Source organism: Struthio camelus, chromosome 2 (genome assembly GCF_040807025.1).
Source record: "Struthio camelus isolate bStrCam1 chromosome 2, bStrCam1.hap1, whole genome shotgun sequence".
In the NCBI taxonomy this organism is placed as follows: domain Eukaryota; kingdom Metazoa; phylum Chordata; class Aves; order Struthioniformes; family Struthionidae; genus Struthio; species Struthio camelus.
Window position 1 is genome coordinate 119,144,449 of NC_090943.1, and position 16,506 is coordinate 119,160,954.

At 39.1% G+C, this 16,506-nt stretch overlaps 1 protein-coding gene across 3 annotated transcripts; it reads left to right on the forward strand.

Moving 5' to 3' along the window:
- Positions 1 to 92: 92 nt before the first annotated feature.
- On the forward strand, positions 93 to 15,831 carry METTL4 (methyltransferase 4, N6-adenosine). 3 transcript variants are annotated; one of them, XM_009667091.2, is made up of 9 exons: positions 93 to 2,034; positions 2,107 to 2,237; positions 3,041 to 3,103; positions 4,007 to 4,373; positions 4,517 to 4,586; positions 6,967 to 7,141; positions 7,368 to 7,474; positions 8,108 to 8,196; positions 12,427 to 14,541. In XM_009667091.2, exons 1-9 carry the CDS (start codon positions 1,803 to 1,805, stop codon positions 12,621 to 12,623), a joined length of 1,431 nt encoding a protein of 476 aa, XP_009665386.2. In that variant the 5' UTR covers positions 93 to 1,802; the 3' UTR covers positions 12,624 to 14,541. The 3 variants fall into 3 exon arrangements, with proteins under 3 accessions (XP_009665386.2, XP_009665385.2, XP_009665383.2); XM_009667090.2 differs by lacking the exon at positions 12,427 to 14,541 and adding an exon at positions 14,550 to 15,831 and having other exon boundaries at positions 93 to 2,237; XM_009667088.2 differs by having other exon boundaries at positions 93 to 2,237.
- The last annotated feature ends 675 nt before the right edge of the window (positions 15,832 to 16,506 follow it).

Genomic DNA, 16,506 nt, shown 5'->3' on the forward strand with positions numbered 1-16,506 from the left:
GTTTGCCCGGCTGCTGCTGACACAAATACGCAAGGCGCAAGAGACACACACCTGTATATCTATTTACAGATATATATATAACGTACCTAACAACATTGTTTCATTTTGTCACAGTAGCTCTTCCTTTGGCAGGAGGGGAGGTCACAAGGGATTGCGGCCCGCGGGGGTGCGCCCGCTTGCCCCGGAAGTTATTAATAGAAAAGGTTGCCGCCGTACAACAAGATGGCGGCGCACAGGCTGGGCCTTCGCCGCCTGGGTGAGCGAGGCGTCCCCGCGCTCTTCCCGCCAGGAGCGCGGGAGAGCGGGCCGAGGCCGCGGGCAGCCCTGCGGCGAGCGTCCTCCCGCTAGCCCGGCTCCGCGGGGGCGGTGAGGGCGCGAGCGGAGGGGGGGCAGCACCTCGCGGCGGCGGCGGCGGTAGCCGTTATCCCGAGAACACCCTGCTCGGAGCCTCCGGGCTGGGCCCGGGCTGAGGCGGCTCTTGCCCCCGCGACGCTGTTCGCCGAGGCTGTTTTTTCCAGCCGGGAAAACCGGGTGCTTTTGGGCTAAAGGAGCCGTAACGCGTTGGCGGGCGGCGGCCGGACCTCGCCCGCCACGTTAGCCCCCCGCGGCGCCATCTGCGCGTCCGAGGGAGGGCACGGAGACACCCCATCCCCTGCGGCAGCCACGGACCCCAGCTGCGCCCTTGGTAGTGCAGAATCACAGAATGGTTGAGGTTGGACGGGACCTCTGGAGATCATCTAGTCCAACCTCCCTGCTCAAGCAGGGTCCTCTAAGAGCATATTGCCCAGGATCACATCCAGACGGGTTTTGAAGATCTCCAGGGAAGGAGACTCCACCACCTCTCTGGGCAACCTGTGCCAGTGCTCTGTCACCCTCACAGTGAAGAAGTTTTTTCTCAGGTTTAGGTGGAACTTCCTGTGGTTCAGTTTCTGCCTGTTGCCTCTTGTCCTGTTGCTGGGCACCACGGAGAAGAGGCTGGCCTCATCCTCTTGACACTCCCCCTTCAGATACTTGTACACGTTGATGAGATCCCCTCTCAATCTTCTCTTCTCCAGGCTGAACAGGCCCAGCTCTCTCAGCCTTTCTTCATAGGCGAGGTGCTCCAGCCCTCTAATCATCTTGGTAGCCCTCCGCTGGACTCTCTCCAGGAGTGCCATGTCTCTCTTGTACTGGGGAGCCCAGAACTCCAGGTGAGGCCTCCCTGGGGCTGAGTAGAGGGGCAGGATCACCTCCCTCGACCTGCTGGCAACACTAAGAATCGGTCGCTATCCCTGCTGTTCTGAGTTGGGGTTTAATAATAATAATAATAACAAAAAGCTGCGTGTCTTTGATGGGACCGCAGATGAGCTCTTAGAATAAGTGTTTTATAAGAGACCAAAAGGAAAAAAAAGGAAAAAAAAAGAATAAAACCAAACATTTCCCTTATAGTCATTGAACTACATTTCTCTTGTAATTGAACTGCTTAAGGGAAGTTGATGGTACCGAAAAGCCGTTAAGGCTCCTACATCGCAATTTACTTCATAAAAGACCAGATCAACCAACTTTCAGAAGATGCCGTGACGCTCAAACAGAGCATACTGGGGAGCACTAGCTGAAGTCAGAAGCACCTACAGGACTGTTCGTGTGTCCTGCGTATGTGTTGAAATGCTTTTCACAAGATAGGTGTTATATTATTAAACAGTAATAATTCTGAAAAGTGAACTCTCAAACAAAAATTACCACAGGAAAAATTTGCTCCAGAAAGCACACATGAATCCAATTCCAAGTTTCTGGTAGATGATTTTTTTCCCCTCTGAAAAGGGATGCTTAGGATGTCCGTGATACATCGGCTGGCAGCAGGGTGGCTCCTGGATCATCTCTCTTTCATCAACCAGTGTGGCTATGAGATACACGACTCCTTTGCGCAATGTCGTCGTGTTACTCTCAACGCTTCTGTCCCTTCTGGAGATCGTTGCACTACTTCTACCTGTGCTACTGCCTACTTATCGACAGATGATCCTACTCCTGCTCCTGGAGATGCTGTAGAAACAGAAGGTAAAACAGGAAAAACAAGATATGTGTTTCGGGAAGAGTTCTTTGATATTTTAAAGCCCCATATAATCACAGTTCCTCAGGAGCAGCTGTGGCAGGGAGGCTCGCAGGTGAGCCTCACGGAAGCAGAGGCCAGCAGCAGTGGGGTGCAACACCAAGAAGGAACCAAGGGTGGTGCTGGAGATCTCGTGGCCAGTGTGAGGAAGGTACGTTCTCTGTAACACTGTGGGCTATCATGGTATTCACTGTTAAATAACCTACCATTAACATCATCTCACAAATTTCTATTTCCTGAAGCTATGTTGGAGAAGGTAAAACTTTGCAGGAGAAGCAGGAACTTTTCCACAATAGATTTAAGGATGCATGTAAAGTGCAAGCGCTCATAAGGCTGTTCTTGTCTCCCTTATGTCAGTGGCTCACAGGCCGTAAGTAGGTTGCTTGCAAACTCTTCTGATATTGCTTGTGGTCAAGGGAACTTAAAACAACTGTGGTGCCTGTCATGATAGTCCAGATTAACAAGGAGTGAAAGGTGGTGTGAGTTTACTTGCAGTATGTTGATTGTTCGGTATTGTTCCTTGTGGACCAACCGAATTTAAGGGTCACAGGTCTAAATCAACAAATGTAGTTATGAAGACCTAGTTAATGTTTTCTTGTTACTGCAAAACTGCACCTGGCAACTAAACAGGTACCCCCAAGCGTGGACTCAAAGGGGGCATGAACATGAACTGTGGCATGCACTAGATACCATTAGATTCTAATGCCTGTGGGCAATATAACATAGCTTTGTTAAGCTCTTGTGCCTTGAGAATTCCTACAGCAGCCTAGATATTTTAAAATTAAGTTTTTTCTTAATGGGTTTATATTTGTGATAGAGAAAGAGATGGAAATTTTCTTCCAGTTTTAAGAGTTGATAGGTTATTCAAGTATGTTTGATTTTTTTTTTGTAATTTTGTATTTATTTTTTTGAATAGCGTGGATTATTTCTTTTCACTGTTTGCTCATTCTGCAGAAACGCAAAAGAAAATGTGTGTTCAACCAAGGCGAACTGGATGCATTGGAATACCATACGAAGGTGAGTCTGAACAAAAGTATATTTTGCGGTTACCTGTCTTAGGGCAGTATATGGAACGCAAGGCATGATTGCGGATGAGTCCTCTTCCTGTAGCTTGTTCCGCTAATGGAAAGGTCCTCTCTCCAGTCCCAAAATGAGTAAGTACGTACTGAAATATTTATGTGTAGTTAATGTACAAAACAAACTAGATGTCAGACTGAAGTTGAGAAATTTCAAAGAGCTGGAAAGCATGTTCACAGGGTATCTGTAAGTATTATGCCAAACTGAACATTATGTAGCGATGAATTTAATATTAGTGACTGCTTTGAAATAAACAGTGTGAGCTGTTCTGAAGATGCACTCATCTTTAGCATATCAGGATACTGTGCTGGGGCTATTCCATACCTCTGTGAGCAAAAGTGCTCCAAGATGCGTCTCTTTCACTAGTGAGAGATAATTTTTCCGCTTAATATTTTACATTGTGATAGTCACACCAAAGCATCACAAATTAATTAGAATTTAGGTCTGTATTTAGGCTCCTGTATGTGATGTGCTGGTAAAATTACTAGTAGTGAAGCATAATGATAAATCCTGGAAATGTAATCCGTGGATAGTGTTGGATGCATACCTACTGCTTTCCTGAATAGTGATGTGAACCTGAACTAGGGACTTGCACTTCATTTCTTTTGTCTGATAAAGGCGGTAGTCATATTTGGCTTTTTGTTTAATTCTGTTTCTCTTGGACTGTTATATAAATAACTCGTTTTTCCTTTCTGTTGCATAACAGCAATCTCATAGTAAATGTAGTTTGCTGCATTACAGTGTAGGGGTCCTGTAATTATTGTTGCATATAGGCTTATTTAGGGTATGATAGGAAAATGATAGAATCATTTCCTTTTTCTTTGTGTCTTTATGATCATACAGATCAGGGAGCTCATTTGGGAAGGCACTTTGCATTTAGTCCAAGAAGGACTGAAAAGTGGTTTTCTGCACTGCACTACTACAAAACTCAGTTGCAGCAAGAGTGTTGTTCCAGGACATGTTGGCTGTGGGTTGGCCGAATTATGTGAAATGGCAAAGCAGTTTCCAGCTATAAATGACAGTGACCATCAAGCTGTACATGCAATAGATGATGAAGCCTCCATTCCAGAGCAGGACCTGCTTTCATGTGTTACAGAAAACAACTCAAACTATGCAAAGATGGTTGAGTTAATGGGGCAGAAGTACTTGGTGCCACCAAAAAGCAGTTTCCTTTTATCTGATGTTTCATGTTTACAGCCACTGCTGAACTGTAAGTATACATGCATACTCCACTAGTTAAGTGTTCTCTGTAGTTGGGTAGCTAAACCTTTATTGATTTTAAATAGTAAATTTAATGTTTGTTTTATTTTACAACTAATTTACTGGCATTTTTTTTGTAATTTCCCTTTCCAGACAAGAAAAAATATGATGTAATTGTGATGGATCCACCATGGGAAAACAAATCTGTTAAAAGGAGTAACCGGTAAATTTTATTGTAAATTTGTATTATTATGCCTTTTAAAACAGAAAGCAGACAAACTTCATGTTCTTTGCTTACGTGGGTATAAGTAACTTTTGAATATATAGTGATGCAAGCCAAGACCAATATACGTACAAGACTGTAGCTTAAACTAGCAAATATTTTGGCACGTGCCTACCTTCAAGGCTGTAGAATGTCACAGGGATTTCAAAGAAATGGGTTGGATCCTTTGCATACATAGTATTTGCAAGATTGGATCTTAAATCACCTGACTGGTGAGAGAGTGTTAGAGATACTTGTAAGAAAAGCCTGGAGTCAGTTGTTTTGTAAGGCCCTGATCCTGCAGATACTCATTGGAAATTAGTAAAGTTACTTCAGTGGCCATAAAGCTAGCTACGTGTCTAAGTATTTCCAGGACTGAGGTCAGATTTTGGAGGTTTTTAAATTTTTTTTCATTTGAGTTTCAGTCTAGTGGGCCGAAGAGGAACAGTGATAATGCAGCAGCAAAATCCTCAAGTGTAATAGGAAGTGGTCCCAAGTACTGTAGTTTATGAATTCATTAACTTAGAATTTTCTAGGCCTTCTCCATTGAGTAACATCGAATTTATGCCAGTGGGGCTCCCTTGACTACCGCAGAATTGCATCCATGTCAAAGGAGGGCAAACGGAAAATGTGACCTGTAACTTTCTGGAATAAGTATCGATGTCTACTTTTTCTATAGCAATTGAAACTTATTATGGAAATAAAATTTGAAGAAACAGAGATTGATTAGCAAGTCTTACTTTGAAAGCCCTACAAAACCTTACAGGAACTCAGAGCTAAACTAATTGAAGTATATTTCTTACCTATACAAATAACTCAAAGGAAAATTTTAGTAATTCAGAGGCGTAAATTAGACAACCAGGCCCCCCTTCCTTTACAAAACAAAGCCAGAAGATAGCCGAGCTATCACTACCACTGTTATGTCTTGCTACTCAGACATCACCATGTCCAAACCACATCACAGATTCGTTTGCTAAAACAAAAATCTGTTTGTGCTTTCAGCATAGAACTGCAGAGAGTTGCTCATTCAGTTATGGAGATCATCTGTGGTGACTGTTGGCTCACCTTTTCTCAGATACTAAAAACACTACAAGCTCCAAGAGAAGTGTGTCTGTCAGTAAGAAGTCTTAATTTCACCTATATCAGAATTAAGGTTGTGCATGGTAGGAAAATAAATGTTTGGTTTTTAATTGTACATTGTAAATGTACAATTGTAATTGTACATTGTAATGTCCATTGTAAATGGACATTAAAAATTGTCCATTTTTTAGTCTTCAAAAACAAGGGGAATGTCCCTCAAACCTGGGGTTTTGCAGGTGTAGTTCCATAGATGCCCAAATATCTGTTACTGCACATCTAGCAGCAAGTCTGTGTAGTGCTAGACAATCAGTTACCTTGTTCAAGGCTTTTTTTTTTTTTTTTGGTTAGAATTCATCACCCAGATGTGGGACACTTGTTTTCTCTGTGGGATCTAGTCCAGGAAGTATTTCTAGATTTTATCTACACTCCTTATTATCTGGTTGTCACTGTTCTCGCTATTGTGCTGGGTAGGGATGCTGAGTACGCAGGTGATGGGTGTGGATTGCAGCAGGCCACGCATCAGTGTCTTCGATGCTGAGCTGTGTAGGTTCCACACGTTCCTTGCTCACTAATAATGTAGAACAGCAGCACAAGAGAAATGGTAGAGCAGGACAAAATTTGGAAAGCGTGCTGTATTCACCACCGTAGAATAGAGTAAACTCAAAAGTGTGAGGAACTGTTCTGAATAACCCAGAGAACTTTCACAGTGAACGGTAGCTTCAAATCATAAATGACTTTGGCATACGGTTTGAGAAATGATTACTCTTTATGACCTTTTAGCTTGCCAGTCAAATCAGTACTGCACTTGCAAGTGGCTCACTTGTCGCTTTCATTCAGAATGTGTATTATGAAACGTGAATAATGTTACATAGACCAAAGTAAAAAGAGCCACTTATCATTAAATAGCTTTGTTCTGGCATAAAGATGATTTGAATTACAAGTGATAGCTCTGAAGTTAAACATAGGCTTCACGGGCTTTTAGGCTTCTTGCAAGTCAGAGTTCTCATAACATTTTATTCGGGGAAACAGAAGAGAAACATGTAGTTAAAGATTCTGCTCGGTAACAGTAAGTATGTGCGTTTGTGATTTTTATATCGGAATCCAGCCGATTTGGCCACTAGGTAGTTGCAGTGTCTTCCTGCTGTCAGGCGGTATCTCTCGAAGTCTCAGCCGTGTAATTTCTTTATGCCTTTTTATTGTTTTGTAATTTGTATATTATTTGGTATGTGCTGACTTGCATTCTCACTGTATTGGCACACAGGTATGGGCACTTGTCTTCCTGGCAAATCAAGCAGATTCCTGTATCAGCTCTAGCTGCTCCAAATTGTCTTGTAGTCACGTGGGTGACTAATAGACAGAAGCACTTACGTTTTGTTAAGGATGAACTTTATCCTCATTGGTCTGTGAAAACACTTGCTGAGTGGCACTGGGTAAAAGTAAGTTCTCGGTTTGTTTTTGTTGCTTTCTAGGGGACTGAGAGGGCTTGCGCTATGACACTTTTCTTCATGCTCTTATCATTTGTGTATTTATTACCATGTGTTTTTTGTATTTGAAAGGTATGGTATCTTCAGTTTCTTCCTTTCTATGAAAGAAAATATCTCATTGGAAAAATAGGATGTGACAATCTTCCACTGTGGATTTTTTAACTCCTTTAACTCCTAGATTACCAGATCTGGAGAATTTGTATTGCCTTTGGATTCTTCCCACAAAAAGCCCTATGAAGTTCTGGTATTGGGGAGAGTTCAAGGAAGCATAGAGGAAGCCTTAAGGTATGACAGACTATTATGGTAAATGTATTTTTTTGAGGCTATTAGGATGTCTTTGTGTGTGTCACTGGTGTATAATACAATATAATGTCCCAGGATCTCAGTGTCATCTTCTGATTGATTTTGAACCTAAAAATAGCATTACTAGCTTTGGGATGAGTGAATTATCTAGTGAGATTAAAAGGTGGGAATAGCTCTTGCTGTTTGTCCTTAAATTTGCCTGTGTTGGGGAACTCATTCAAATTAAGGGCATGTGGACGGAGCTTCCTTTGTTGGCAGGTTCTGTTGGACCATGAGTGCTTGACACAAGTTGAAGCCATTTTGGAGTTGTTGATGTTTTTCTGCAGGTAAAATCTGACAGGCGTATGTTGATTGTTCTTCAGCTCTTCATGTGGTTGTTAACTGTGTTTTCTTTAAAGCCTCATTGATTTCATAAACTATACTTTCAGTCAAACAAACACTTTCTATATTACAGCTGAGCAACATTTAACTTCCCTCAGACATATCTGAAATTTGCCTGTGAATGAGCATCCTGTATGTTATCTCTTATCTGAAATAGCTCCGTGAAAGCCTCAGACTGCATCACATTTTGTGGTATTCATTCTCACACTTATTTTGTTCTGGTTTATACAACAGGAAATCTGATGATGTACTTCCAATTCCAGACCATAAGTTAATTGTCAGCGTACCCTGCAGTCTGCATTCGCATAAACCCCCTCTTACTGGTATGTTTTTTTTAATGTTAATATATAGTGTTTCTGTAGGACATTAAACTTGGATATCTGAAATGAAGTACCTAGAATCAGGTATCTTTGTGCATGAAAAGTTTCTTAATTTTCCACATGCCAAGCAATTTCACTCAGTAGGACTTGTTGATCCTCAGCATTTCTAAAAATGTTGTCAGGCACCTAAATCTTCATCGTCATCTGAAAATAAGCATGAAGAGTAGAACTTCACTGTATGAATTCCTGTGTGAATGTTTTGGATAGAAATGTAAACAAGAAGTTTCTTTTTTTTATTTCGTTTTTGAATTTCTGTAGGAATAGATTATGCATACTGTAGGTATAAAGTTATCCCAAATGAGACCTGAAGTTCTTTTATGGGGAAAAATGTCTTCTGGAATATATACATTTATACAAATATATAAAAACATCTCCTATGTTATTCACAAAAACACCAAGTTTCTTTATTTCTGCATGAGTTGCTTATACACTTGCAGTACAGATGTGCCTTTAAATCCAAAAAGTGAATACTTAATTATTTTAAAACTGTTAACGATTGGCAGGAAATGAGACATACCTCGTTTATTTCTCAGAAACCATATTTATTTTACTGAAATCGATGCAGTGACTTCAGCCAACTGGTTAGAATGAATATGAGTAATTTCAACTTTTCCCAGAATTTAGTTCAAAGGATTTGAAGTTTTTTGTATCATGCATTCCTATATACACATTGTTCTGGAGAAAGTTTACTTTAGCTACTTTTCTCAATAGGTAGTCATGCTTCTTTCATCACTGTAGTACCCGAGTGCCTTACAAATGATATGGTATGCAACATGTTTAATACTTGTCACAAAAGTGGTTTTCATCCTCCCCCAAGGGGAGAATTTTCCCCCAAGAGGAAAAGTCTCAGCAGATCTACAGATATTCCACATGCACCTGGTGCTAGGTAATTATGTCAGAGAAAGCAGGTAGAAGAAATGCACGGTGTGGTTGGAGAGGAAGGGAATCGTAGCCAGTGGCTGGCCCTGGGAACGTTCCCTTTTTGTTGCACTGACTTCAGAATGACTTCATTTAGGATGCTAATCCTAACAGTTGTTTTACTATTTCCAAGGAGGCTTTGAAATTTGTATTTTGGGCTTGCATTTGTATTAAATTAATTTACACCTATATACCTGTTCCAAGACTCGTAACAGACACGTATTTCAGTTAACTGAAACAAATAAATGAACAAATCCGGGAGGATCTGTCTGCAGTTCTGTAGCTACGTCTGTAAGAATTAGGTTGAGTGCAGGAAGTATGTGTGTTGATTTAAGCTAATGGTAGGGTAGTGGTTTGTGAGGCAGCCACCTAGGGCCTCTTCAGAAAACCAATACTTAGAAGTATACTTGGACACAAACAGGAAATGTGTGAGATATCCAAGGGTGCGGCACAGCAGTTTGCATGCATTATAGAGATAGTGCCAGAGTGGTCCTTGGAGTGCTTCCTTTCTGTGGTGCAGAATCTGGAAGCTATACTGATGAATCCTTTATAAATTGTAATCCTGAACAGGTTTTGAAAGAAATTCTGTGCTTCTTTTTATTTATGTATTTCTTGAGTCTTCACGTGAATGCCAGGATTTGGTATCATTGTGCAGTATTTATGTTTCCAATGAAGAATAAATTTGCTATTGAGCATGCACATTTAAAAAAAAAATACATGTATATCTTCATTTTTGGCAACTTTATTCAGAACAAGGTCATGGAATGAAAAGGTAGACCGTAAAACAAAAGCTAATTGCTGATACTTTGGCTTGAGTATTGTGAAGCATATTACTTTCATGATCCATATTCTCAAATGGCCACTAGAGAGCACCTGAGCTACATCCTAGTGTGGTTCAGAAGAAATTTGAACAGAATCAGAGGTTTGGCAGTGGGGGAGAAGGACGCTTGATGAGTCACACACATTCTTTATGCTTTGTTTAAGTAATAACAAAGCCAAGAATATTAGTATTTTCTGAAGCTGTCTGGCACTTTATTTCTTGTTGCTATTATAAAGGCTGTATGTTGGTACATATGTAGCCACTTAATGACTGATTATAACGGTTTATCTCTCTGGGGGAAGAGGAAGATGCAAATTAAAGTAAGCCATCAAAAAGGGATGCTTGGGTTCCTGCGGTGCATTTAACTGTGAAATCACGACCGTAGGGGTTTTTGATGCATGTGCTGTGTTTAATGCTTAGAGCTTTAATGTGTCATTGTAAATGTACTTAAACTGCTTTATGCAAATGCATTAAAATGAAATTTTATCACTCATGGTTCTGATTCAAATAACAGCAGGTTTTTTTCCTAACTCAATTCAGTGTTGCTCTTAGAAAACCTACAAGGTATTCTGTAACGTAGATGTGAAACAATGTTGAACTTCAAATGCCTTTTTTCTTTCTTTTTCTGTTTCATAGATTCTTCTTGCTATAGCCGTCTCTCTTCCAGTATTTAAACATATGCATTTATTGCTAGAAATAATATTTCCTTATAGAAGTATGTCTGAAAACCTTGGGCTTAATTCTTGGCTATGTTCTAGTCACTTTACATATCTCCAGCAAAAGAGTGCAGTGGGAAATAACAGTAAGCCCCCTGTGGGAACTCTATGTTTTATTAGGCCATGTTATAAAAGTTTCCTGGAAGTAAAAAGGAAATGTATTTTGTTTCCTTCAGTACCTTGTAATCCCTTGCTGTTAGAATAATCCGTGGGAATACTGACGTGTAGGTTTGACTTAAGGCTCAGGCAAGATGCAACGGTGTAAAACCAGCTCTTTTGCCTGAGCTTCACTTCTCCTTCTGATCAGGGTTTAGACAAAACTGGGTAATAAGGGCCTCTACAGTGCAAACTCTTTGAAAGGTTACCACGAAATGCGTTCAGTCACATGTGGACTGTACCTTGCGTGGCTCACAAATCAGACAATAAAAAGCCAACAAAGTAATTTTCACTTTATGTATCCACTTTGCTGTTCAGAACTTGCTGTGTAGGTAACAGAAGTTCAAAAGATAAGGAGAAACGGTTGCTTATCTCAAAAATAGTTCCTTCCTTTGCTTTTTAAAGCATTTTTAACGGTATGCATATTAGATACATGTTTGGGATCCTGCCCGACCTCCTGTTTGCGTTCCGGAAGAAAGTGGGTTTCCCAGAAGACCTGTGTTGTATCTACCAGCTGTGTGCTGGCTTTGTGTATCCTAGGGCATTAGATGCCTAAGTACAGGTATCTAAGTTGCTCTCTTAGGTTTTATAACACCTGAAAGTGATCATGAATAATCTGTTTAAGCTACTTATTGTTAGTGCTATCTGTAAATGGATGGAAGTAATTGTAAAAAATATTAAGCTATTTCTATTGTAAAAAAATGAATGTTTAATCTTTCTACTGATGCAGGTCCTCTGACCTGTTGGCAGGGGAAAAACTGCAGAGTTTGCTTAAGGGCTGCAAGTCAGATCCATGTGTGCGTTAAGATAGCCTTCTGAACATATAAAAGCCATAAAAAACCCTAGCAAAGAGGCTATAATTTATAAGTTAAAATAGGAAAAATTGATGTTCAAGGAAACCAGGGTAATGAGATTTTATACCAACACAATATTGTCACGTTATTGCCCTCTTGATACGCTAATTTCCATTGCAGTGAAAGTTACTGCCTGATGTGATTATGTTTATAGGTAAATACCTATATCCAAGCAATGAAAAATCATACTATAATGTTATTTTGAATTATATGTACCCTGGCTTTGTTTCTTCAAAAAGCTGTGCGGTGAAATACTATCTCTCTGTTAGTAGGCGAGGGGGAGATTCCTGGGACTTCCTTTTTATATTCTGTGACCAAATTGATTGAAAGATTGGCACAATCTTCTTGTTTCTTGCTGAAATGGCCTGTTTCTTGGCTATCTCTTTTTGTTTTCTGGCCAAGCAATCTTTGGCCAGATTCTCTTTGTTGAGGAAGACTTAACCCTATTGTTGAGTCAACTAAGTGGTGTTTTGTTGTTTGTTTGTTTTTAATCTTTCTCTCAGACATGGAAGTTTTTGGTGCTTAGTAGTAAGTACTTTTGATTACCAGACTGAATGTTGTGATGATATTTTTAATCTAAACGTTTTAAGAACAAATGTTGACACGTCTAATGTGCTTTTAATGAAATTTTCTCACTTAAATGATTGCTTCCTCTTTTGGTTGGACGCGTATATAACCCATAAGATGGTTCTATTTTATTTTTATATAGAAGGAAGAAAGTCACATAAGATCTGGTCCCTGCAGCAGGCTCTGCATGGTCTTTCACTCCATTCTGGTCAAAAGAATGTCTTACGGATGTCAGGGTCTGCTCGCAGAGGGCTTATTGAAAGCTTTGGAGTTTTGCGTTCTACGTCTCCCTTCTGCTCTGTGAAAAAGTACCTCCTCCTGCAAAACAGGTTTTCTTAGATAGACAAGAGAATAGATTTTTGGAAGACCTTTGTTAAAATGCTGGAAGTAAGTTGTGCACAAGACATCCTTAACTAAATAGTGCGTGGAGAAAAAAGCAATAAATTTTACCATACTATTTTTGAATATGGTGGATTTTCAAAATGGGGCAAAAGCAGGAGAAGTGGTGTCTAGTTAGATGAACCCTTGTGATATCAAGCAGCAGTGTTCAGTGTAGCAAGTCTTCCATCAGAATGTGCATTTTGCTCTAAACCTCCCAGACTTTCCTCTGCAAATGTTAGATTTGTTTAAACATTTTAGCTTGCCTCTAAAAGGAACACGTTTTTAGAATAAGATTCCTGCTGGTTGCAGTATTAAAAGCTGGATTAAAAGCTGCCTTGATGATAACCCATCTGTGCCATTCTTTTGACATTTGTTAAAGATTGGAGGGAGGAAAATATATTTTGATACAGCACATAAATCTAAGAAAGTCAGGAAACATCCTTTACAAAATATTTAGGAGTATATTTTGAATGGATTGAAGCTTTTGAGGAAGTGACGGTGTAGGTGGGAAATGCATCTGAGGTGGGTTACCACCCACTAGAATGTGAAATGGATGCTCATCTTTCTGCAGCAGGCGCAATCCATGACATGAGCAACTAAGATCTCACGCAGGGATTCTGTGACTGGCAAACGTGATGCAAAAAGTCAAAGCTTGGATTGCACCCGAAAAAAGCATTCTGTCTTACGCTCTGATGTATGCTGATTAGGTGTATTTCTGCTTTCTGAAATGATCAAATCTGAAGAGATCAAGTTGAACAATATAATACTGGATTTATGTATTTTGAGCTACAGAAATGCAGAAATTTCTGGGAGATCTGAGCAAAAGTGAACAAGATTCCCTCTGGAAAAGAGACTAATTTCTTGTTTTTTTTCCCTGTCGTCAGTCACAGGAAAAAAAAAAACCCTAAGATTATAGATCTGTTTTTCAGATTTTCTGACTGCTTTGTCTTGCTATATTCCTTAAACCTTTGTTTTACTGGTGCATTTTTTTATATATAATATTTTGTAGCTGTTTCCTGAAACCTAATTAAGAATTTCTTTGACCCAACCACAAACTAAATGGATCTGTATGACCAGTAAGCCATTTGACAATAACTGTGTTTGCAATAGTAACTCTCAGGTGAAATGCAATAACCAAAATCTTTGGCTTACTCCTAGAATACCAGTCATAATCATTGACAAAACTGATATTAATGATAGGCTTCTATTCATTTAGGTTTAAGCAGTATAAATGCCCAATTGTAGAAAAAATGGAGATTTATGTTAGCAAATGAAAGAGTGCAGTTATATAGATATTTCTTCAGTTGCCAAGCTGGCGATAGGAAGAAGTAGTCCCTGCATTTTAACAGCTCTTTCAGTGCTATGCTTATTTAAACTGGTATTTCTTATTTTACCTTTTAACAGTTGTCATCAATAAATGCTTTAATCGAAGAAAGATTTCGTATTTATTCATTTTTTTATCTATTGTTACTTTGTAGAAATGTTGTCCCTGTATTGTAGGAGCTGAGTCTAGTCTTCGGGAGATGTTTGGTTGGTAATAGTGAAAAATTCAGAAGTCGTCCATGTAGATGCTGAAATAAATCCTCATTCTCTTTCTCTAAATGAAAACCGATAAATCAAGGCTATTGAAGGCCTTGACAGTATTGTTCAGAATCTCAAGGGCACTTATTTCAAATGGCTTTCTGACTATAAATAGTCAAGCTGGTTGATGAAATTCCTGAAATTAATTTGCTATCTCTCCCTTTTTTTAATGAAACATTCTGTTTTTCATCTGCTAACAGCACAGGGGAGATTGATTTTTGTTTTCGTTTGTTTATTATTATTTTTATTATTATTTGTACCTTTTTCATTGTTATCCTCATCTTTTTTTCTTCTCTTGCACAGAGGTTCTGGCAGAATTTATCAAGCCAGATGTGGAATGTCTGGAGTTGTTTGCTCGCAACCTACAGCCTGGTTGGACCAGCTGGGGGAATGAGGTTCTGAAGTTTCAGCACATTGATTATTTCACTGTTCTGCAGGATGAAAACTGATTTGGGTCTTTCAGCTTAACTCAGAAACTCCCCTTCCCTCTCAGTAGGCTCTAGAACTTGCTTTCAGAAGTGCATTCAGAAGCTAAAAAAATGAAACCAGTTGCATTTCAGCTAAAATTCTTGAAGTAACAGGATGTCCATTTATAGTATCTGCATTTACGCAAGCTGTTCCTTTATTCTGATTTTAGTGAGATAGTTAAATACTGGTGTTGGATTGCAAGGCCGTCTCTGGTTGGTTGGTTGGTTTGTTTGTTTTTTCAGACCTCAAGGAAAAAGAAAAGCTATTTTTCAGTATTCTCATTACAACTGTCGCAGATCTGAGCATCGCAAGTGCAACAGTATTTTACACTTGGATGGTAATGCATTATTTTTAAAGAGTGACTGGAGAAGTAAATAGTTCTAAATTGGGTTTGTTTCCCAAAAGAAGGTTGGTGTTTGCAAAGCAATGGGTTTTGAACTAAAATAATTATGAAGACAACATATCCTCCTACATGTTTGTATCTGTCTACCTCAGAAGACATAATAGGAGCAGTGCTTGTGTTAATTGGCACATGAATTGTTGACTGAGCACATTTTATAAAATTACACTTTTGAAACAGTCAGCAATTCCATCTTTCTGTGTATGGTGTTAATTCTTTGAATAAATTGTAAATGATCAAATTCTCAACATCTTACGCATTCTGCATATTAAGCTGTTAGATTTAACTGAAATTTTATCAGAATTTAAATATTTTATAAATTCTGTTTCCTTATGTTCTTGAAACATTAAAAAGGCATGCAAGTGAGCTGTATGTTGCAACTTAGCTTTCTTTCTTTTCTTTTTTTTTTTTTTTAAGAATGGTGCATTTCGTATGTTCTTGCTGCCCTTGGATTTGTTTTGAAAAATAAAATAGGAGACTTAATGAAGCTCTACCTCTTATTCATTAGCAGCAATAGAGACAGAACTGGTGGACAATCTGATTTTCCTGATAGCAATCTCCTGAGCTGTGCTTGTTTATAATAGGGAACAAAATACATTGTACACCTTCAATTCACTTTTGGTAGTGTAAAAGCCTGTTAAAATTTTAAATAAAACTTTAGATGTTAACAAATAATCTTTTATAATTTTATAATTAAAATTAAGATAAAAACTTATCAGTGTCTTATTTGCAGACCTAATCTCTGTACTATTGCTCAATTGCAGATTTTGCTTATTGGAGCAGTATAATTGGCAAAATGAAGAAAATGTTTCTTTTCACTAGTTAAACATGTATTTAATTTAAAAAAGTAAATATTGTCCCAGTGAGGATAGTTGCCAGGCAAAACACTTCTTCCTGCATGATTTTTATCTTGTATCTTTAACTATTATATGAGAATAGCCACCCAACACCTGGTACGTAAGCATATGTACCTCCCGAATATAAAGAGAGAGAAGATTCTTCATTTACTTTTAGTTTAAAAAGACATTTGCTATGTAGAGCTTCTGCGTTCCCGTGTAGAATTTCCCTCCCCTCCCAAGGAAGTTTTATCCAGTACTAAGTGAAGTCTGTCAGACTCAAGTATGGAACAAATCTTGACTGCTGTGTATGTTTTTTTTTTTCCCTTGGTTTTTTCCTTTGTACTGTTTAAAATAGCACAAGAAAGGAAGATGCCGTCTTTTCCACAGCCATTCCTATGAATGTCTCTTCATTATCTTATAATTGTAAATGAAGAAATGGGATGAACAAATTTAGAGAAAAATAAGCTACCTTTTCCCCTCCTTTGAGCTAAGCAGCAGAGCCCTTCTAAAGGAGTGACCCTCTTCAAGGCATTTAAGAATGACCTATTTATCC